This window comes from Jaculus jaculus, chromosome 5, assembly GCF_020740685.1.
Source record: "Jaculus jaculus isolate mJacJac1 chromosome 5, mJacJac1.mat.Y.cur, whole genome shotgun sequence".
NCBI lineage: Eukaryota > Metazoa > Chordata > Mammalia > Rodentia > Dipodidae > Jaculus > Jaculus jaculus.
The window spans coordinates 126,534,032-126,557,779 of NC_059106.1; the positions used below are offsets into that span (position 1 = coordinate 126,534,032).

The 23,748-nt window shown below is 43.7% G+C and overlaps 1 protein-coding gene across 5 annotated transcripts; it reads right to left on the minus strand.

Moving 5' to 3' along the window:
• Positions 1-259: 259 nt before the first annotated feature.
• B3gnt5 (UDP-GlcNAc:betaGal beta-1,3-N-acetylglucosaminyltransferase 5) lies at positions 260-21,856 on the minus strand. Of its 5 annotated transcripts, XM_045150312.1 has the most exons (4): positions 21,669-21,856; positions 21,316-21,507; positions 17,058-17,164; positions 260-3,939 (listed from the first exon to the last, which is right to left on the minus strand). In XM_045150312.1, the coding sequence occupies exon 4, from the start codon at positions 3,648-3,650 to the stop codon at positions 2,517-2,519; it is 1,134 nt and encodes a 377-aa protein (XP_045006247.1). In that variant the 5' UTR covers positions 3,651-3,939; positions 17,058-17,164; positions 21,316-21,507; positions 21,669-21,856; the 3' UTR covers positions 260-2,516. The 5 variants fall into 5 exon arrangements, with proteins under 5 accessions (XP_045006247.1, XP_045006245.1, XP_045006248.1 ...); XM_045150310.1 differs by lacking the exon at positions 17,058-17,164; XM_045150313.1 differs by lacking the exons at positions 21,316-21,507; positions 21,669-21,856 and adding an exon at positions 20,830-20,844.
• Between the last annotated feature and the right edge of the window lie 1,892 nt (positions 21,857-23,748).

Here is a 23,748-nt window from a genome sequence, read left to right on the forward strand (position 1 = left end):
ATAATATTATAAAAGAGTGTCCACACAGGAGTCTAAATATATATCCACCAGCAAGTTTAAGTTGTTTATTGGAAATCAACAGTTTTTTTTACACCCACTAATTATTTTCATATACAAGGGTAAAATTCAAATAATATAAATATTTAACCTTTTGATATAAAATTAATAATTGGGAAAAAGATGCAAACTAACCAAGAGGTAAAAAGATTTTTAGCAATAATACTGCGTACAACCATCTTTTATTCAAGTGATCATCCAGGCCAATAGTTTATTTTCCCTTTTGATTTTTTTTTTTTAAACCTTGCATGGAGTACCCAAAGTTTTTCCATCCTTTTTAAAAGGTTAGAACAGTTCTATTTACAAATACTCTTCTCAGTCCTTTAAGTCTGATAAAGGATTCATCTAGCAACTTCCTTCTAAAAACAGGAATTGCCTTCATACTTCCTCTCAATTCAAACGTGTTGCATTCTATTCAAAGTAAAAATAAAAATGATGACCACAGTTCGAGAGCTCTATCAACAAATAAATAACTGTTTCATAAAAGTGTTGCTGTAAACAAGATTACTTCAATGACCAGACAGATAACCATTGTTTTCAATCAATAGCAAATTTTAACAGTTCCAAGTATAGATACCTAGAGTATGTATAGTCCAAAGGCAAACAGTTATTAAAGAATCAACTGATAAAAATTAATTATAAACTTTTGTCCAAATGTGCTTTTATTCTCTACAGCTTTAAATTGGTCAGAAAATTTGAACTGTAATGGTCTGAAATCCTACATCTACTCTAAAAGTAATTATTCTTAGAATATTTGACACCAAGGCCTTGACATTAGTTAAAAAGAACTAACCTAAGCAATGTAAACAAGCCTGAAATTTCAAAATAGAAAAATTAACAAAAGATTTCTGTAAACATTAAAAATATACCTGTTAAAAATTACAAATATCATCGTCCAGTTGATATTCTGAGATATTCTAGTTGTTCTGCATGTTTCTGACTTCATATTAAATGAGATGTCTGTATGTACTCTACTAAAGGTCTTATAACCAGCTCAACTATTTTTTAAGTCATATAATCTCTCTAGCAATATCACTTAATCTCTTCTGTGGGGGGGGGGGAATTATTAGCATCATGGCCCCATTTTATCCTGATTTGTAAAATAAATTAACTTCATTTATTAGACTCCAGCCAAAGCCCTGACCATACGGATGATGCAATGCTCCAAACGCTCTTGATCCCATTGGCTGTAGGTTGCTTTACATACTATAGCATTGATTTAAAACTCTCAACTGAAACGCTGCACTTAAAGTACTGTGGTGTATGAGGTTTTGTTAGTGGTGGGTTAACTGTCATAGTGTATAATCATTTAGACACCAAAATTATATTTTACAAGTCACTGGGAAAAAAGACTTTGAATGTCATTTTATTTACCTACTTATTTACTTTATGGTGCTGAGGACGGAACCCACAGCTCACTAACCAATAGTTGTACCACTGAGCTACACGCCCAACTCTATCTTTCCCTTTGAAGTCTCCTCCATTATGCAAACAGTATTCCAGCAACTATCTTAAATACAGATCAATATTGAAAAACAAGTGGAAAAATTCATTAAATAATAATCAGCTTATTGGAATTGACAATGATTTCTCTCTAGTGAAAGGCTGTGGGGTAACAAACTACCCATGTTTTGTATCTCTGGTTTTTTTTTGTTTGTTTGTTTGTTTGTTTTGTTTGTTTGTTTCTAGTATTAAGGATGAAAGCGCACATTAAAGTTAGGGGAGAGCTAATGTGTTTTCCAAATTTTTTCATTAAACTTTGAGAAAGATATAAAAGATATTTTAAATGATGCTAATACAATCTGGGTAAATAGCTACATGAATGCCACCAATAAGTGATTTTAACTATTTAGAATGAAACTGTAGACATTTTCTTCTCTCTCACCAGATATACTGTTTCTCTCCACCACCTACATCTACCAGAGTTCTTTAACACAAATCAAATGTTCTACAGATAATTTCTTAGAAATGCTACATATTGGCTGGGTATTTTCCAAAAGCCCTCATTCTGCTTCTCAACACCTCAAATATACATGAGGCAGTAACTGGCAACTTAGTTTTGTTTTTGCTCATAAGGTAATTTTGTTTTGTTTTGTTTGTTTTGAGGTAGGGTCTCACTCTAGCCCAGGCTGACCAGGAATTCACTATGTAGTCTCAAGGTGACCTTGAACTCACAGCAATCCTAATACCTTTGCCTCCCAGATGCTGGGATTAAAGAGGTGCGCCACACCATACTGGGCTTCATAACAAAAACCTTTTAAAATATGGGTTCCTTGAAATGAATTTAGGCCATGAGTTCATTAGATATGTTACATTGAATAGCTCCTGTAATCAAGAACTGTTCTGACAGCTTCCAAAACCTGTCGTTCTATTCAGTTACTTAGAGTTCAGACAAACATTTTAAGGGTTTTTGTCCCAGTTTGGCTCAGTGACAGTGAAGACACAGCACTCAAGTACTATTACACAAATGCAGCCCTGCAGGGATACGTGTCCCTATGCGTCAATCCACAAAGGTGTACTATCTTAACCAACCGGCAGTATATTTGCCCAAAAAACCCTTTTGAAGCATTTTTCACTCGAGGATCTGTAGCTTCCTTCCATAGGTCCTGAAGATCCTGTACATGTCCATGAGATGTCATCATTTTTTCGTAGATGCAGGGATGGTAAGGAGCCTTACCTTCCCCAGAAAAAAACACATGGTACTGTGGCACTATCCCCATTTTATTGGCACAGAGGCCCATGAACACGTCATCTATGTAGAGACTAGAATTCAGGGTCTGGGACGCCTCATGGACTTTGGCAGCTACGTCACTGGAAACAACGTAGGCAGCACCAGCAGTATAGTCAGGGTAAGCTGGCCACTGGTACATTTCATGGGGGACGTAGTACTTGCTGCTTTTATCCCTAACGGGAGGAGCACCGCGATGCACGCGGCCAATCCAGAAGTCTCGAACACCAATCTGTTCTAAACCTTGAAGGTACTCAATAAGATTTGGCATATGAATAAATATGTCATCATCAGCAGTCATCAGGAATTTGGCATGTGGACAAAAGGTATTTGTCCAACTGAACTGGAGGAGCAATTTTAGAGTAAGGTTGTAGAAAGAATCAACAAAGTCTTGCTGAATTATGTCATGGTACACTTGATCTTCCCAGACCAGTTTCCTTTGCAGTTCTTCTCTCCTTAGTGAACCAGGAGTTCCCAAGGCAAACAGGGTTTTGATGTTGGCGTGAAGTTGGGAGCGAACATACTTCTCACTGCCCCACGTCTTTCTGATTGCAGAGCGTCGGTCATAGTTCTCAGGAGCAGTTTTGATGAAGAGCAGGAGGAGGACATCTTGAGCTTGACACTTCTCCTTGTGGTTAATTAAGTATGGGTACCGAGGCTGCTCCAAGCTGTGCTTGAGAGACAGGGTATCATTCACAAAGTCATAGCTATTTATGAGGTATCTGTAAGAGTAGGATTTCATATGGCTCACAATGGAATTATCGATTGGTCCCCAAAAAACCATGAAGCTTAGAATGAAACAAGTGGTGAATAACTGTAAAAACTGCCATTTTTTGACTCGTCTGCCATTAACAAACATTCTCATGTCCACTCAGGTCTGTTTCCAGTGGGCACTTGCTGCTTTGAAACCATAGAATTTTGGATTCTGTAGAATAGATGTTTCTAATTTAATACATGTTGGCCATTAAAAATGGGAAAAGATCTTATTTCATATACTAGTTTTCTTCCAACATCATTTTTGAAAAAGAATGGTACACACTATAAAGTGCAGGCACGGGCACTTCAAAATCCTTCCACGCGGGCATTCTTTGGTAAGCCTTTTGGTGGCCTTATGCAGCTACTCCGTGTAGCTTTCTGTGGCTGTGAACTGTGATCTACCAAAAGAAGAACACGTAAATGGGTTACTGAGTGACCACACCAAACAAACACCAAACTCCTAATTCCTTAAAACCAAGGTAACCTGACTCCACAAAGTGTGTAAAGCACTAGCACTTAATAGGAAAATACAGCTGTTAACTTATTTCTTTAAGAGAGATACAGATCAAGGAAAAATACTACTCGATTCTGTCTTCCCATTCATAATATAGACATCCTTGTCTTCCCTCACTTGTACAATAAAAATCCACCCCAAAATAGCGTCAGTTTGTGTACTAGCCACAAATAGATATGTCCACAAGTGTATTGGCCTATATAGAGTCAGTGTAGACGTAGCTATGTAGATCAAGACAAAGCATTAAGGCCAGGCGTGGTGGCGCACGCCTTCAATCCCAGCACTCAGGAGGCAGAGGTAGGAGGATCGCCATGAGTTTGAGGCCACCCTGAGACTCCATAGTGAATTCCAGGTCAGCCTGGGCTAGAGTGAGACCCTGCCTCGAAAAACCAAAAAAAAAAAAAAGACAAAACATTAGATGAGAGAAATTTTAGTAACACAGCAACCCTACAAGATTTCTTCTGTTAAAAAAAAATCAGAGATCACAGCCAGGCGTGGTGGTGCACACCTTTAAATTTATTTATTTATTTATTTGAGAGCGACACAGAGAGAAAGACAGATAGAAGGAGAGAGAGAGAATGGGCGCGCCAGGGCTTCCAGCCTCTGCAAATGAACTCCAGACACGTGCGCCCCCTTGTGCATCTGGCTAACGTGGGACCTGGGGAACCGAGCCTCGAACCGGGGTCCTTAGGCTTCACAGGCAAGCGCTTAACCGCTAAGCCATCGCTCCAGCCCAGTGCACACCTTTAATACCAGCACTCAGGAGGCAGAGGTAAGAGGATCACCTTGAGACTGAGGTCACCCTAAGACTCCATAGTGAATTTAGGCCAGCCTGAGCTAGAGTGAGACCCCCACCTCAAAAAACAACAACAAGGGCTGGAGAGATGGCTTAGCGGTTAAGCGCTTGCCTGTGAAGCCTAAGGACCCCGGTTTGAGGCTCGGTTCCCCAGGTCCCACATTAGCCAGATGCACGCATCTGGAGTTCGTTTGCAGAGGCTGGAAGCCCTGGCGCACCCATTCTCTCTCTCTCCCTCTACCTGTCTTTCTCTCTGTGTCTGTCGCTCTCAAATAAATAAATAATTAAGTAAAAAAAAAAAAACAGCAACAATAACAACAACAAAAATCAGAGATCACAGTCCAGAAGTCAACATTTGCGTTTCAACAGTATCGTCTGAACTCTCTCTAACCAAAATCACTCTGTGAAGCCTACCTAAGTCTGTCCAGGCATCTTCCTGGCATATATTTATTTTCACTGGGAAACAACAGGTGCCTCACACTTAACATGTTCTAAACTGAGAAGCATAGGATATGTCCTTAAAGTCTGTCTTTGCAATGAGAGAGTATGAACATCAGTAAGGGCATAGTCACCTACTACTGTTTTTTGTACTATACAGTGCACTATGCATCTGACCCTACACTCCAAGGAATTGGGAAGGACCAATAAACTCCGTAATTTTTGATTCTGTTTATTTATTTGCAAGCAGAGAAAGACAGAAGAGACAAACAGAAAGAGTGGGCATGCCAGGGCCTCTAGCCACTGCAAATGGACTCAAGCTGCCTGCACCACTTTACGTGGGTAGTGGGGAATCGAGCTCAGGGTGTTAGACTTTCAGGCAAGTGCCTTAACCACTGAGCTATCTCTCCAACCCTAAATTCAGTTTTTTAAAATATTTTTTAAAATTTATTTGACAGAGAAAGAGAGAGAGAGAGAGAGAGAGAATGGGCATACCAGGGCCTCCAGCCACTGCAAAGGAACTCACGTGCACCTTGTGCATCTGGCTAACATGGGTCCTAGGGAATTGAACCTGGGTCCTTTGGCTTTGCAGGCAAACGCCTTCACCACTATGCCATCCCTCCAGCCCTAAACTCAGTTTTTATTCAGAATAAATGAGAAGATAACATAGGTATATGGTAGGAGAAGGAAGACCGATAATTATTTGGCACACACACTCCTCAAATGCTGCTCTGACACATTCTTCTTTAACACCGCATTGACATCTTCTCTGTGTCTGGGCCCAGAAGCATGTCACTCATCTATGCCAGAAATCTGAAAGTTCACCTGGGCCTCCCCCTCTACACCCAATTGCTTAATCCTGTAAGTCACTTCTTCAAAGTCTCTCTTTACTTCTCACCCAGACTAGTATGCAGAGTCAAGGACGTCCTGGCCAGCCACCCCATGAGCTTTCCAAAGCCTAAGTGTAACCATGAGACCAACTGAGCTCTTCAACCCCTTCAGGCCTGTCTCCCAGCTTGTGATAAGAGAGTCTAGGTTATGACTAAGCACAGCACCCAGGACCCTTCTGCCTCCACACCGCTCCAGCTATCCCATCACACCATCTGACAACAGCAAATCAGTGTCTGAAAGCACAGATATCCGGCTGCTTTAAGGGCCATACCCTTTGCGTACCAGTGGTACTGTAACCCAACATGTCCCACTTCCTTGCTAGCATGAAATTTACTCATTTCAAGTTCCCCTCACTACAGATATCCTTTAGTGGGAAGCTTGAGTTGGGGCTCAGCTACTCCTCTGAAGATGTTCCTCGTAATATTACTATAGCTCCTTTGTATGCTCTGGACTGAAACATTTAGGCATTGTGTACATGACCTACTCCAGCTAATGTCTGATACTTACTAGACACTTATCCAATGCTCAAGCCAAGAGCCATGCCAAAGGCAGGGCTACCTGGATATTCAGGAAGAACTGGGTGTCAGGACCAGCCAGGTATCACCTCAGACGAGGTCCATGCCATGGCTGCATACTTCATATCCTCCTTCTTTTCTCCCATCAATAAGGGACAGTGTCCCCCTTCCTCAACGATCTCATCCTTGATGCTTAACGCTTCACTGCCTAGAAAGGTGGGTATCTCCACTCAAGGGTGGCGCTTTTGTCTCCCAGGCTTTGGCCAAGTTTGAGAGGGAAAAGCAGTAAATACAGAGTCATTGCAAACTGACATCACAAGCCCAAAACAAAGCTCCTACTTTGTGCCAAGAGACCTGTTATCAAGTGCCTTTAGCCCATGATCTTGAATTAAAACCCACTGCACATACTGAGGGCCTCAGGAGGAGGCTAACTCCAGCTGGGTGCAACACCACCTTCCAGACTGGGCTTTCATACTGGGCTGTATTTCCTATTCCCCAGAGCAAGCAAGGGTCCCCAGACAGGCTCACCATGCCTGGATTGGGTGTCCAGAGTTGATGAGAACAACAGGAAACCCAACTTCTGGGCTGGTTTCTGCCTAAACTTAGAAAACAAGTTTCATTCGGTACTTCCTCTGTCTGCACGGTGCTCACTCATGGAGGGCTGCCTGCGAAGGCCAAAGGCAAGGGCCTTCGCCTGCCTCCTCCACAACGTGTCTGGAAAGGCCTGGAAATGTAAAATGAGGCCAGCAGAACTCTTGACGGCACTGCTGAAGACAGTATCAACATGAGTAATTCTAGGAAAAGCTAAGTTGAAACAAATCTGTTGTTTCTACTCCAACAGACCCTAGGAAGGGAACGGAGGTTGGAAACTGATGGTTAACGAGGATTTTCAACTAGATCTAGATCTAGGATCTACAGGCAACTACACAAACCTTTAGGCTTGTCTGTGAGGGAGTGCCTAGGGGGAAAACCCACCCTAAATGTGGGCAACACCATTCCATGGGCTGGGCTCCCAGACTGAAGGGAAGATGTAAGCAAGCTGAGCGCCAGCAAAAGTCATTCCCTACTGCCTAAGACAAAGTCCCCAGCTGCCCCTCACGTTCCTGCAGTCATGGTTCCCCCATGATGGATTGTACCCTTAAACCAAAATAAACACTTCCTTCCTTAAGCTGCTTCTTAAAAACAATTATTACTTAATTTTTTCTGATTTATTTTTATTTATTTATTTATTGGAGACAGAGAGAAGGAGAGAGACAAAGAGAGAGAGTGTGTGTGAGAATGGGCGAGCCAGGACCTCTAGCCACTGCAAACAAACTCCAGACGCATGCACCACCATGTGCATCTGGCTTACATGGTTCCTGGAGAATGGAACCTGAGTCCTTAGTCTTCACAGGCAAGCGTCTTAACCACTAAGCCATCTTTCCAGCCCTCATTTATTTATTTCCAGTAAGAGTGAGACAGACAGAGAGAGGCAGAGAGAATAGGCACACCGGGGCCTCCAGCGACTGCAAACGAACTCCAGATGCATGCACCACTTTGTGCATCTGGCTTTATGTGGGTGCTGGGGAGCTGAGCCTAGGTTATTGGGATTTGTAGGCAAGCGCATTAACCACTGAGCAAACTCTCCATCCCCCTTAAGTTACTTTTGTGAGGCATTTTATCACAAGAAAAAGAATGAATACGGTACCCTTCGGAATCTACGAGAGGCCAGGCAAGAGCAGCTTTCCACATTTGAACAGGCGCACTTACTAAGCTCCAATGCCAGCTTGTTTTGTCCACTTGCACCACTTTCCAAGCCAGAGCTGACTCCAGCAAGCCGTGGAGCCCCTCCTCCAAGCATTCAAGCGCGTGCCTGACTCAACAAGAACCCTCCCGTGAATCAGGTCCGACTCAGTAGAGCCGTGTGGGGCTGGTACTGTTGCTAGGATAGTGACTGGAAGCTAGCAAGTGGCCCATGAGAACATTTGACCCCCCCACGCCAGCTAGGTAGTTACCTTACTTGCCTACATTTGTCAGCTGTTCCAAGTGGTCATCAACAAAGAGTCAAAATGTTTTCTGAAAAAAATGACAAATAGCTTGTTCCACAGCCAGCAACCCACATCACTTAGTAAGTCCATTGCGCGAAGTTCCAAAATGAGGCTTCTCCCACTCAGCGGCAAGGTGCGTACTTGAGCCAGTCTTTACAGATACTCTGAGAGTGTTGGTGTGAGGAGAGGAAAAGTTAGGAAAGGTAAACCTCTCATCTCTATCTTCCAGTTTCATTCTAATGCCAAAAAAGCCACCAAATTCCTCGCAGGGTACCAGGATCTCTGAGCCGGCCTCTATCTAAACCCATGAGCACCGTGAAAATGCTGCTCTCAGCGCCTCCCTGCTGTGGGGAGCGCGCACGCGCAGGTGGTCCTCACACGCCCCTTTTGGCATCTTACAGGATCCAAAGGTGCTTCCAAACACACTCTCTAGTTCCAGAGTGCAGGGGAGGTGGCTGGAGAGACACCCATGAAGTAGTAGAAGAAAATGTGGGCATTACTGGGGGGGGGGGGGTGTAACAGACATGAAATTCAGCCACCACTCACAGCAGTGCTGGGACGGCAGGTTCCTTTGTGTGTCTGCAGCATGGCTCAGTGACCCTTCAGCAGACCGGAAACTCAAGGGCCACTCATTCGGAGGACACACTTACTGTGTCACCTTGGGAAACACATTTCACTGGATTTGGTGATTTCATCAGATAGCTCTGGCAGTATCATTATGATACTGAAGGGAACTAAAAATGACAGGTGAAAACATGAAATCAAGTGCCACAGAGAACAAAGGAAACACAGCTTAGAAGTACGTATTTGAAATACACCTTGCGTTTGATCTCATCTGAATGGAAAGAAGGAACTGTTACCCTTAGTACTGTCTTTCCTAATAACTGGAGCCGGATGTGGTGGCACATGCCTTTAATCCCAGCACTCAGGAGACAGAGGCAGGCGGATCTCCATGAGTTCAAGGCTATCCTGAGACTATATAGTGAATTCCAGGTCAGCCTGGGATAGAGCAAAACCCTACCTCAAAAAAGAAAAATAAAAAAGTAACTGGAAAAAATGAAGAACAGAAAACAGAAGTAGAACCATCAGATAAGAAGGTGACAGATCCCACCTTAAATTCTTTATAGTCTAGGAACTTTGCCCCTCATTTACTCAAAAGAATATTTCTTCAGGCAAGAGATCTTTTTAAACTTCTCTAGAAAAACTGCAGTTAGTATGTCTAAAACCTACAAGTTTCTCTATAATAACCCCAGTTGTTTTTTTATTTTTATTTATTTGACAGACAGGCAGAAAGAGAGATTGTGTGCACCAGGGCCTCCAGCCACTGCAAACAAACTCCAGACCCATGTGCCACCTTGTCCATCTGGCTTACATGTGCCACCTTGTCCATCTGGCTTACATGGGGACTGGGGATCGAACCTTGGTCCTCAGGCTTTGCAGACAAGTGCCTTAACCACTAAGCCAGCTCTCCAGCCCTACCCCCTACTTTTTAATATCTCACTTACTGCACATTTCCTTGTTGAGTGTACTTTTATGATCCTGAAATATTATGCAAAACCTGTTGGAAACTTTGAAGTTTTACTCCCAATGGTAAGCTCTGCAGTTTAAATTCAAGTCAAACAACTTTAGCCTCCACTGTTCCAATTAATCTTATATGGATGTGACTAGTTACTGTGTGAACCAGGCGTGGAGGATGAACAGGGTGTGGTGCTCTATGGTCCTCAATCTCAAAGCGTTTATAGTGTGCTCGGAGTTAAGACTCATCATTCCGACATAAAAAGACTGTTCCCACAGACAACCCCAGTAAGGTGCACTGCGTCAACATTCCTTCAAAAGATGCCAACTCCAGGCACAACAGAAGAGTCTGCAGAGCAGTGAGAAGGTGAGGATTATTTAGGAATTTCAAGAGGGCTTGAAGATGTCCATCACTTTGGTGGATGCAGGAGGAGAAGAAATTCTTTTTGTTAGTGGAGAAAAGAACTGCATGTAACAGATATTTGAGAAACAAGCATGTGTTTGAAAGCAGGAAGTGGGTGACTTGTTTATGGCGAACTTTGAAAAATCAAGCAGAGGCATCTAAGTGGGGACAGAGAGCAAGTAGTCTTAGATGACATCTTATTCAATCATTATTAAGTTTGAGCACATGGGATTACTTAAATTGTCAGCAGCACTGCAAGAGACTTTAAGAGTGGGACATCAGTTTAACAGGATGCATTAGGGACAGAATAATTCAGTACAGTGATGGGAAGGAATGTGAATTTGTCTGTGTTTTTTTTTTATATTATTTATTTCCTTATTTGAGAGAAAGGGGAGGGAGAGACAGAGATAATGGGTGTACCAGGGCCTCCAGCCACTGCAAGCAAACTCCAAATGCATGCACCACCTTGTGCCATCTGGCTTACACAGGTCCTTTAACATTGCAGGCAAGAACCTTAACTGCTAAGCCATCCCTCCAGCTCTTTTTGGTTTTTGTTCTCCTACCAAAGTGTCTGAAGATGAGGTTTAGTTGGCTCCCAGTTTTGGAAGCTCAGAGGCCAAGATCAAACAGTTTTCTCTGTTTGGCCTTTGATGAGGAGGACTCCCTTGCCATGCGACATGAAGAAACAGTGAGAAGGGAACCAGCTCATTTGAGAAGGGCCAGCCAGGTGAGGTTTCACCATAATAACCAGAACTTAATGCCATTGCACTGGGAACCAAGCTTGAGAGGACAAACAGAAGAGATCAAGAAGACTCTCTCAGTTAAAAGGAGAGAGATGAGTTTAAGTATTACTGATAAGAGAGGAAACTGGTTTGCTGAATCAGAAGTAAGGCAGGGTGACATCTGCTCTTAGGTATAGGTTGAACTTGAGATGGTGGAGAAACAATAGGGCACGGACATCTAACAGACTATGCAAGACTGAATCTAGGCAGGACTGAAGAGTAGGTGGGCATGCAGATATTGACAATGGCTGATTTTATAAATATAGGTAAGCTCTCCAGGGGGAGAGATGAGCAGAAATATAAAAACCAAACTCAGGGGAAGGAGAGAAAGGAGAGGGAGATGACAAAAAAAGAAAAAAGTGTTTTAAAGGTCTAGTTCAGCAAAAACTGAAGATGTGGTTAGTAATGGGTGGTAAGAGTAAGCAGCAAAAACGAATTGCATCCTGAAGCTCTAAATAGAGACAGATGCTGACCAAACAGTTAGGAGCTGCAGTGGGCGCTACAAGAGAGGCTATACAGGAATCCAGCCCTGTGAGGGGACTGGGCTGTGGTCAGCAAAGACACCTTCCAGGAAGAAAAGCTGACACTCAACAACCAGGATTAAGTAACAACAACTAGGCAAAACTGGTGCATTTTGATTTTTAAAACTGTATACTTTTTTTTGGTTTTGTCCATGTTCCTTGAGAACCATTTCAGGGCACTGTTTTAGTATAGTAACAACATGCAATCTTTGGGGAAACTCTATGTCTGTGTTATTTAATAGACATGCAACTCTTACTTTCTGTTCCCTCCCCCACCCTTCTTTCCTTCCTTTGTCCTCCCTGACCCCTTTCTCTCTCTCTACTCTCTCTCCCTCTTTCTCTCTCTCCTTCTCTGTTCTTGTATTTTCTTTCTTTCACTGGATACTTGAACTTTCTAGAGTGATCACATGAGCCATTAATAGACTGTGACCTGCTAATCTGGAAAACACCAGCCCAAATGCTCAGCTATAAAATGATTATCTTATTTCGGTTGTTGCCAAAAACAAAACAAAAGATAAATCCTGAAATTCTATTTAGTTAGCATTATGAGAAGGAAAGATTAATACATTAGAAGAAAACTAAGTAATTTAGCCATTCCATCCTAGTTTGTTTATTCTATTCTGAAAAAAATATTGTAGTAAAAGCTGCCTCAGAATGGTCTCAGAAAGAAAAAAAAAAAAATAGTAGGACTGATAAGGGCAGGTGTGGTGACAATCTGCCTTTGATCCCAGCACTCAGGACACTCACCATGAGTTCAAGGCCATGTTGAGACTACATAGTGAATTCTAGGTCAGCCTGGGCTAGAGTGAGACCCTACCTCAAAATAACAAATAAATAAATAAACAAGACTGAGAGGCTGGAGAGATGGCTCAGCAGTTAAGGCATTTGCCTGCAAAGCCTAATGACCAGGGATGAATTCCCCAGTACCCACATAAGGCCAGATACATAAAGTGGCCTTGCATCTGGAGTTCATTTGCAGAGGCTAGAGGCACTGGCATGCCCATTCTATCTGTCTCTCTTCTACCCCTCTGTGCTTACAAATAAATAAATAATTTAAAAAAAATTTTTTAAAAAGGACTAAATTGATGGTTGTCTTCACTTTGAAATCCATTTAATATACAGAATATCCCCATGACTAATGACCCCTTTTAAAAATGATTATAAGGCTGGAGAGATGGGTCAGCAGGTGAAGCACTTGCCTGCAAGGCCTAACTACCCAGGTTTGATTCTCCAGTGCTCACATAAAGCCAGATGCACAAAGTGGCACATGTATCTGGAGTGTTTTTGCAGTGGCTACAGGCCCTGGCATGCCCATTCTCTTTCTGCTTCTCTGTCTCTCTCTGCATACAATAAATAATATATTTTTTAAAACCTTATAAAGGCTTATTATGAATAAACAAGACTCCACAATAAGTAAAAAAAAAAAGTTAATAAATTAAAATTTTAGTTCTTTATGCCATTTGCATTTAAACTTTGATTTCTTTAAGTCCCATGCAAGAGATAATTTTCGGTTTGTGTTCAAGAATAACTCAAGACAAAAAAAGACAAAGTTTCCTATAACTACATAAGCAGTTCACAAGTACTGCAGTCTAGTCTACTCGCAAGGAAGGAAACAACCTGATATTTAAATTTAAAACTCACATTTCAGGGCTGGAGAAATGGCTGAGCGATGAAGGCATTTGCCTGCAAAGCCTAAGGACCCTGGTTCAATTCCCCAGGACCCACATAAACCAGATGCACAGGGACGCATGCATCTGGAGTTTGTTTGCAGTGGCTGGAGGCCCTGATGTGCCCATTCTCTCTTTCTCTTTGTCTCTCTCTCTCTCTAAAATAAATATTTTTTTTAAAACTCACATTTCAGTAGGACACATCAGATATCCTTTTATTAGTCATATTACTCTTTAATTCAAGTTTAAATAATTCTAATAAAATCCTATTAAAAGAAAAAGGAAAATGTTACCCAACAGTTGTCTTCGGGTGTTTTTTTGTGGCAGTGACTTTGGCCATAAAACTAGTTCAAAAATTCAAAACATATGCAAACTTTAGAAACCATCTGGAGTTCTCTTTTCACAAAGAATACATTTATAGGTTTAGTTCTTGTTCAGTATCAGTCTAAAGACTTTAAATTCTAATTTAGGAAAGAGGGGAATTTCTTGGGTATAAAACCTAGTGTATGATTCAGTTGTAGGATCCCCACTGATATAAGTTAAACATGAGGTATATTTCTGTTTGTTACTTAGAAGGCTAGTAAAGACAAAAATATCAAATGAAGAAATGGGTCCTAGTTCTTTGCTAAGGAAACTGGTGGCAGGGGGGAGTGGTTATAAGGTAACACTATATATTGTCACTAAAATTCCCAGTAACCAACTTGATTATGTGAAATTGGAAAGAGAAAGGACAGAAATATAAAGGAGGTCTCAGGTCAAACATTTGCTTTCCTAAACTTGACCCTCTAGATTCATTCTCACAACATAAATTGTTCAGTTGGCAGGGCTGCCTGGATCTTTTAAATATAATTCTCCATCATTTTTACTGGCCTCACTAAGAAAAAAAAATTATTTACTACTCTATCAACAGTTACTACATGGGTATGGTTTTTGCATACCAGCCATTGCTGTGAGTGCTTTTAATAATTTTAGTAATTTTTAACCCTAACAACCTGGGAGGGAGAAATGATCTCGTTTCTGCAGAAGAAACTGAGGCACTGAGATACCAAGTTATCTGTTAACCTCTGTAATTCCAGCTCCCCTGGGTGCTCAGAGCCACAGCTCAGTCCTCCAGCTGTTCACTGCCCCTCTTCCCTGCCACAGCTCTGGTCACAGTTCCCATGAGGATAACGGAGCATGGAGGATGGAGGAGGCCACGAGAAGCAGCCAGAAAGGCAAAGAAAGGTGCCTTATTGTGTGAATTTTAGAATCTTTGCCTGCATTCTGTTAGACTTTTTTCCCCTCATTTTCTTTATTAAGTACCCTTTTCTTAACTCTCCATGAACTCAATTTTCTCTCTTTTTTCCCCCCCTTGATCCCAGTAGCAGTAGACAATGTGCAAAAGTTACCCCATAAGTCTGTCCTGTAGGTACACAGAATCTTTTCTTCAAAGAATATTGGGGGACTTAAGTACAGTGATCCAAAGCAGAAGAAGAGGGTTGAGGGAAGAAGTTGCGAAGAGGAAAGAGGAAGAGAGAAAATAGCAAAGAGAGGGTCAAAGAGGATGCGTGAAGCAAGAATTTGATTGGTAAGTATGGGGTAAACTGAATGCTGAGAACTCATACACTTAAGGAATCATACCCTGGCTCTAGAAGTGCTATCATTATTTCATTAAGAAGCTGTTTCAAGGGGCTGGAGAGATTGCTCAGCAGCTAAAGCATTTGCCTGCAAAACCTGACAACCCGAGTTCAATTCCCCAGTACCCACATAAAGCCAGATACACAATGGCACATGCATCTGAAGTCCATTTGCAGTGACTGGAGACCCTGACATGCCCATTCTATCTCTCTGTCTGCCTTCTATCTCTCTCTGCTCGCAAATGTACAAATTAACTAATTTTACAAAGCTATTTCAAAAGTTTTATCATGAGTAAGTACAGGCAAACCCTGAAAATAGGTTCAAAATCAGCTCATAAAATGGCAGGCAAAAAGTAAAGATACTGGGCTGGAGAGATGGCTTAGCGGTTAAGCGCTTGCCAGTGAAGCCTAAGGACCCCGGTTCGAGGCTCGGTTCCCCAGGTCCCACGTTAGCCAGATGCACAAGGGGGCGCATGTGTCTGGATTTCGTTTGCAGTGGCTGGAGGCCCTGGCGCGCCCATTCTCTCTCTCCCCCTCTATCTGTCTTTCTCCCTGTGTCTGTCACTCTCAAATTAAAAAAAAAAAAAAAAGTAAAGATGCTTTGTGGATGTAAACCAGTTACCCATTATAGGGTTTAAAATCAGTGCACAAGTCAAAAATACAAAATCACATAACAACAACTGATTGCCCACCCCTTTAATGTGCTATGAAACATACTGAGAAATGCCACCCTTCCCAACCCCACCTCTGCCACCCCACTCGGGTTCTCACACACAATGACCGCTTTATCCCAGTCACTAGAACATTAACAGTCATCCAAGTGGGGAGTTTTCAGACATTTATGAAATTTCGTAGGATCCAGAAAAAAATGATCAAGATATATTTGAAATGTTGAATTCAGTTGAGGGGAGAGCGTGGAAAATTCACGCATGAATCTGATACACCAAAACATCTGCTAAACCAACAGTGTTGTGGGAAGAGTTCACCTGTGAAATGATGGGAACTGGGGACAGTTTTAAGAAAGAAGTGGCCAACAAACAGGACCTAGAATAATGGCTGGAATGCAAACATGGGCTTGGGGAGGACAGGGGAAGAGACAGTTCAGGAGAGTGACAGGATTTCAGCTGTTTTACTGGTAGCATGGCAGAAGCAGAGAGTTAAGACATTCCAAGAGACATTAGTATGGAAAGTTTCGAATGTAGCCCGGAGAAAATGCTGCAACTAGTTGGGGAGGGAGCGGGGGGGGGGGGGGGGGGGATATCAAGTAAGTTGCTGTAAACCGAAAAGATGGCAAGAGGAGATTAGAAGTGAGAGCTCAGACCAAACCATGGTAAGAAATACAATGATGGGGCTGGAGAGATGGCTTAGCGGTTAAGCACTTGCCTGTGAAGCCTAAGAACCCCGGTTCGAGGCTCAGTTCCCCAGGTCCCACGTTAGCCAGATGCACAAGGGGGCGCACGCGTCTGGAGTTCGTTTGCAGAGGCTGGAAGCCCTGGCGTGCCCATTCTCTCTCTCTCCCTCTATCTGTCTTTCTCGCTGTGTCTGTCGCTCTCAAATAAATAAATAAAAAGAAATAAAAAAAAAAGAAATACAATGATGTTAATACAGTGTCCAATGGCTATCTCATCTGTTCATTATGGACAGTGTATCCAGAAGCAACATTTGACTGAGGTTTTGCCACACAGAAGATAAAAAGCAAAAGAAAATCTAACCATTCACTGAGCAAGGTGTACTACAATGACTTATGAAGCACACGCTCTATTCTAGACAGCCCTGAAAGTAAGTGAAATCTGTATTTCATGAACTTAACACACAATGATTTAGCACATACTGTAAAGGGAGCCACAGGCAGGATGTGGGAGGACTTCAGAGATGTTTCCGAGGCAGATACTCGGCCCAAGAATCAGGAAGTGGTTCTGCTGCAACCTGGAATTGGACCTGATCGTGGAAGGACAGTAGAAAAGCCAAGAGTTTTTAGAATGGAAAAAAAAAAAAAAAGTACACTTATATTCTGCCTCTTCCATTTAATTCACATGCACTTGACTTGTTTCTACATCAGGTGCCAGTATTTTCTGATGATCATATGAGATAACTCACAGAAGATGGTCCATATCAGCTATTATATAAACACTCATCCCTTCTGAAGAAAACATTTATGCCTCTTTATCACAGGTTACTTAGTGGGTGGCTGACATTTCAGAGAGAGGGGATATTTACTTTTCCAAATACCATAATGTTAATGTATTTTCTCTTAAAAATATATTGATTAGGGGCTGGAGGGATTGCTCAGTGGTTATCGGGGCTTACTTGTAAAGACTGACAGCCTGGATTTGGTTCCCTAGTACCCAGGCAAAGCCAGATGCACAAAGTGGCACACGTGTCTGGAGTTTATATGCAGTGGCCGGAGGCCTAGCGTGCTCATTCTCTCCCTCTCTTCCTTCCCTTTCTCTTTCTCTCTCTGCTTGCAGATAAGTAAATAAAATATTTTTTAAAGTATATTGATTACATGAGTTCATTCAAATACTGACTGCAGACTGGAGAGATGGCTCAGAGGTTAAAGACATTTGTTTGCAAAGCGCATTGACCCAGGTTCAATTCCCTAGTATCCACATAAAGTCAGATGAACAAAGCAGGACATGTGTCTGGAGTTAGTCTGCAGTGGCAAGAGAGCCTGGTGGACCCACACTCTCCCTTTCTCCCCCTATCTCAAGTAAATAAATAAAAATATTGAAACATATATTTCATATTTTATTTAGTGTGTATGTGAGAGAGAGAAAATGGGTGAGCAGGGGCCTTCAGCCGCTGCAAATGAACTCCAGAGCTATGCGCCCCCTTGTGGCGCATGTGCAACATTGTGTGTTTGCATCACTGCATCTGGCTACATGGAACCTGGAGATTTGAAAGTAAGTTCTTAGGCTTTGCAGGCAAGCACCTTAACCCTAAACCATCTCTCCAGCCCTCAAACTTTTTGTGTTGTTGTTGTTGGTTTTTTGAGATAGAGTCTCACTCTGGTCCAGGCTGACCTGGAATTAACTATGTAGTCTCAGGGTGACCTCAAATTCATGGTGATCCTCCCACCTTTGCCTCCCGAGTGCTGGGATTAAAGGCATGCACCACCACACCCGGCTCCACAAACATACTTTTAAAAAAATAGGGCTGGAGAGATGGCTTAGCGGTTAAGCGCTTGCCTGTGAAGCCTAAGGACCCTGGTTCGAGGGTTGATTCTCCAGGTCCCACGTTAGCCAGATGCACAAGGGGGCGCACGCGTCTGGATTTCGTTTGCAGTGGCTGGAGGCCCTGGCGCACCCATTCTCTCTATCTCTATCTGCCTCGTTCTCTATCACTCTCAAATAAATAAATAAATAATGAACAAAAAAAATTACAAAAAAAAAATAATTGCTAAGGGCTACTTAATACATCCCAAATACTGTTGACACTGACAGCAGTTGGTCTTCCATTATTCCTGACTGGAAAGAACACAAGGGTTTGCCCAAGCACTACCACTCAATAAACATGAGAGGTGGCATGTGTCAATATGGCCCTGCCAATGAAGCCTTAGAGAAATCAGCCTGTCTGCTAGCTTTTTTAGAGCATGGTCAGTTGTAGACAGATTTGTGGAAAAAGAGAAGAACCTATGAAATCTTGAGTGAAGTTTGGTTGTGTAACAAAATCTTGAACTTGACCTTTTGGGGTTTTGTTGTCTACAGACTGGGTATTCTCTTTTGCAATAAGCTGGTTTCTAGTGTTAATGACTTCACTGTGGAAGACAGTTAGTGATCAGTCAAAGAGAGCCTTTGAATTCATAACAGTGAATGTAAGAAGTTATTTTAATTTATTCAAAGTTCACATCTCAACTAGCTATGTTTCTTAAGGGTAAATATAAAAAGTCTTATGCCTTCTATATAAAAAGTAATATGTAATGCATAAGTTATAGCATATTATAAGGAGTACTTCTAGATTTACACTGTTCTGGCTTCATCTTCGCTGGCAAAAATTTGATGTCAAATGACAGAGCTCCTTTAAATCATATGCCTAGATCTGTTCAATTGAGCATAAATAAGATTTCCCCCAATTGCGTCCACCTTGGTACTTTGAGAAGAGGCCATTTCCTTCTGATTTTCTCCCTGTTTCTTTTTATCTGTGATCCAAAATGCAAATTCTAATGCAATTAGGCCTCACAAAATTCAGCCCTCTACATTTTGAAAGTCAAGGAGTTCAATGATTCTATCTAAAGTGACCCATTTTAAATAGTGACCCATTTTGAAACCCATGAGTTATTTATTCAAGCTGTTCTATATTTGAGAAATGGGAAAGTTGTTTACCTTTACTACAAATCTCAGTTTGAGTGCCTTTTATAAAAAGGGAAATTTTATTTATGTTTCAATGAAATATATGGCTCTTTTTTTACTCCATAGGGCATGGACATTTTTTTGGGGGGGACTTTATTTTGAAAATGCATACCCATCTCCTGAGTTTTCATTGTAAGCAAAGCAATTGGAAGCATCTATACTGCCTACTCCATCTCTTACTTCCTCAAATTACAGAGCCCAGTCTAGTCTGTCGTGGTGAGCCCTAGGGAGACTCATGGTCATTACAGCATTTGAGTCATCGCAACGCTGGTGACAGCTCAGTAGACGCTCTTGGAGTGGGAGTGAGGTGGGGGTGGGGGAGACTGAGCATTGTAAGTGTATAGTGGAAGCCCTTCAGGTATACAGCATATCTTGTTTTAAAAGCAAAGAACTGGACCCCCTAAATCTACCATAGGTTTCTTTTGATAGTATTCCCTCACCCAGGGCTCCTGCCTCCAGGTCTCACATTTGCAATCTCTCAACCTCCATGAAAATCAGACCCGCAGCGGCTGCTCACCAGCCTCTGAGCGGTCAAGGAGGGAGGGTTTCTGCACCAGTACTTCTTGCAGCAACTTTCAATCAGCCCTTTTCTGGGTCAGTCTCAGCTTCTCACCTCCCTCTCCCTTCCCCACAACTGGGACCAGGCTAGCTTTCCCAAAATAAAGGCACAGAGGAACAAATTCAATTCTAAAAGGTGTACTTTCATTAGAGTTACCCTACATATCAGCCCCACGCTCCTTTCAGCCACTCGGCAGTGACAGCATTGCTGGTCTCTTAATATGACCCATAACTTATGAAAACCTCCACTGTTGCAAAGACTCACAGAGTAGTCAAAGCTGAATCAAAAGTTATTTCTATCCGCTCGGTAGCTGAGCAAGCAATTCACTTAGTCACACCAGCACGCAAAACAGCATGACACTGTCAAAGAAAAATGTGAGTAGTGGCCCAGACTTTCTCACCAAGAAGAGCTCTTCGTTTCCCAGCTTTCCTTTGCCCATTTCCCTGTTCCCACCGTCCCAGAAAAAACCACCCAGTAGCTCTGTTTCCCCATTCGCGCCGCCCGAATTCCATCCAGCAGCCCGGGAGAGGCGGGAAGCTGGGGACTTGGGCCCGAGGCCAGGCGGTGGGCTAGGCCCAGCCCCCACCCTCCCTCCGCGGCCGGACCGCGGCTTCTCCCGAGCTCCCCGGGACAGGAGCGCCCGGCCGGCCCCGGGAATCTGCCCCCACCACGGGGCATCGGAGCCCCGCGTCTACCTTGCCTCCCTGGGCGGCACTGGCGGCGGAGTCCCGGCCACCGCCCAGCGCCCGCGCCGCCGGGCCGGAGAACAAAGGCGCAGGGCGAGCGGATGCGCCCTCCTCGGCGCGCTGGGGGACGCGGGACAGCCCCGGTCCGCACCGGCCACAGCCGCCCCGACCTGCCACGGAGGCGCCGGGCACCCTTGGTCCGCAGCCACGCCACCCGGGGTCCGGGCGCACGCTGCAGCCTCGGGCAGCGAGAGCCTCCGCCGCCGCCTCCGCGCCACGCGGGCCCCCGCGCTCCAGCCGGCCAGCCGCGGGAGTGGAGAGGCGCGGGCCGGGACCCGGGCCGGTGGGGCGGGGCCAGAGACCCGAACCCGCGGCCCGCCGCAGGACCCCAGCCGCACTCCCGCCGGCGGCACAAAGAAAGTACATCCTGAGCGGAATCTCGTCTCGTCCAGCGTGCGCAAACTTCCCCAGAAAGCAAGGGGCATTTCCACCCACCGAGGGGCCGTAGCCAGCGTTCAGATGCGGCCGGCTGGAGAGGGATCCCCCCGCCACGGAGCACACGCATTCATTCCACGGATTGCAACTGGCTTCGGGACATTTTTTCACGGAGACGCCGAGTGTAGGAGCCTCACGACCCTCGGGTGCAGTCCGGGCAGCGGTAACGCACGGCTGGAGCTTCGGGGGGGCCTAAGTAACAAAGGAAGGAAATTCTAAATTTATATCCGACTATGGCTGCACTGCAACGGTCCGGGTTTAAAAATGAAGCCCTTCCTTTCTGGCTAACTTCCCCTAAAGATTTCACCTTCGTGTTCAGGTTAAGTACAAAGGTATCGGAAGGCAGAACTCACCAGGTGCAAGCTCGGGCTCCCCAAACGTCCCAAACGGAGGTCAGCTTTCCTCGCAGGCGTGGAGTGCGAGTCCCTGGTCTCCAGCACAAAACTTGCGCGCTTTAAGCGAAGCGTGGGGACAGCGCCAGGCTCCGCCGGCGTCCCTGCCGGGAGCGGGCCGAGTGGGACGGTCCCGATGGGCGGCTCCGGCCGGGCGCAGCCCTGGAGCCTCGCCTGCACCTCCAGGCGTCACTGCTGAACTCCGGCAGCCAGCCTGTCCGCCCACACCGGTCCTGTTTGTAAGGCCGATGGGCCCCGCCCTAATGTGTTCTAGTCTGGAGAACTCCAGGAAGTGATCCCCCCACCCACAACCCATACACACACACACACACACACACGCCCCACCTCTGCAGGTAATTGGACTCATTGACTCCGAGGACCAAATGTGAGCCAGAATCCCCATGAATGTTCAGCCTCTTCCCCGAGCATATAGCTAGACATTATCAGGAGAATGGAAGCAGCTTGTAAGTAAGCCTGTTTCCCAAATATTGTTCTGTCCCTCTCCTTTTAGAACAAAACACAACCGTTCGATGGAATTATTACTTTGAGCATACATAGATATAGACAGATATAGATTTTATATATAGAAAAAAGCAAACATTTAACCCGAACACTTCAGTAAACTAAAAGCAGCTTTAGGCTTGTTACTGTACGGAGTAAATGAACTCAAGGGAGTTTGCTGAATCTGAGTTTCAAACTGAACATTGTATTTGTTGTTTCAGATTCGATTTTAAGGCCGTTTTGTTATGGCTTTTTAAAAACCCTACAGCATGTTTGGAATCACGAATTCTTTTCATGTATTATCCCCCAGAAGGCATGGTTCACCACCTGCTGTTCTTACCTCTGGGACTGGAGTGCTACAAGCCCATAAGACCACAGGCAGCGCTCCACTGAGGGCATTCAAACCCAGTACGGAAAACCTAATCAAAAGCCTGTGGGTGGGGAGGTCATAAGCTCTAAGAAGGAAACTACTACATTTGCCTGGCTAAATGGATCATAATATTATGCTCACCAAACTGTCCTCTAAATACTAATGCTTATGCTCATATATTAATGTTATTCTCGTTTGTGGTCAGAGAAGTTTCTCTTTCAGATTGTGGTGACCCCTGGAAAGACTTAAAACTCACCAAAGAGCTGAGAAGAAATGACAGTGCTGTGTTCAGCACTGAGATATCTCTATTACATCTTCCAAGGCTCAGGGACCATTGTGGTGGAAAGGATGTAAAAGCCAAAGGGAGGAGAGGAGTGCTTTACAATACTGTCTTCCAGACACAAAGTGTCTGTGATATTCATGACCCCATAGGGCCTAGATCTACCTACAGAAGACCTGCATAACAGGAAGGGGGAAATGATGACATCAAAATAGAAGAGAGAGTTGGAAATAAGAAGAGATCCATTGGAAGTGGTATTCTAGAAGGGGAAAGGGAGAATGGTAAGAAGAGATACGATCATATTATATTGTCTGTACATATGGAAGTTGCCAATAAAAAGTTTAAAATAAAAGACCACAGGCAGAAATATTCATATAATATGACTCCCAAGAGAGTCACACAGTGACCCACAAATAATAAGCCCATTCCTTGTTACTACAGGACAAATAAGACCCCTACCCTACTAAAATCTTGATTGTAATCCCACATACATTCTGCTCCTAAGATACAAGTGTATGTTGTATAGACATACAAGTATTCAATTATGACTTTTTTCCTTTCTGGTCACTTGGAACCAATTCTGCATGTCATCATATATACAGGAACATATAAGACTCTGCCCACAGGATACACAGACTGACATAAAATCAGTACATATTAAAAGGACATATTCATCCCATCCTCCATACAGATACATAGGCCAGATTAAAAGGAAATCCAGCTGGGCATGGTGGCGTAGGCCTGCAATCCCAAAATTTAGCAGGCTGAGACAGGAGGATTACCATGAGTCCATAGCCAACCTGAGCTATATAGAAACAAACAACAACAAAATCCCAAAGTTCAGAGATTGGTAAGATGTGATGGGTTTGGTGCTAGAGAGCCTGAGGATG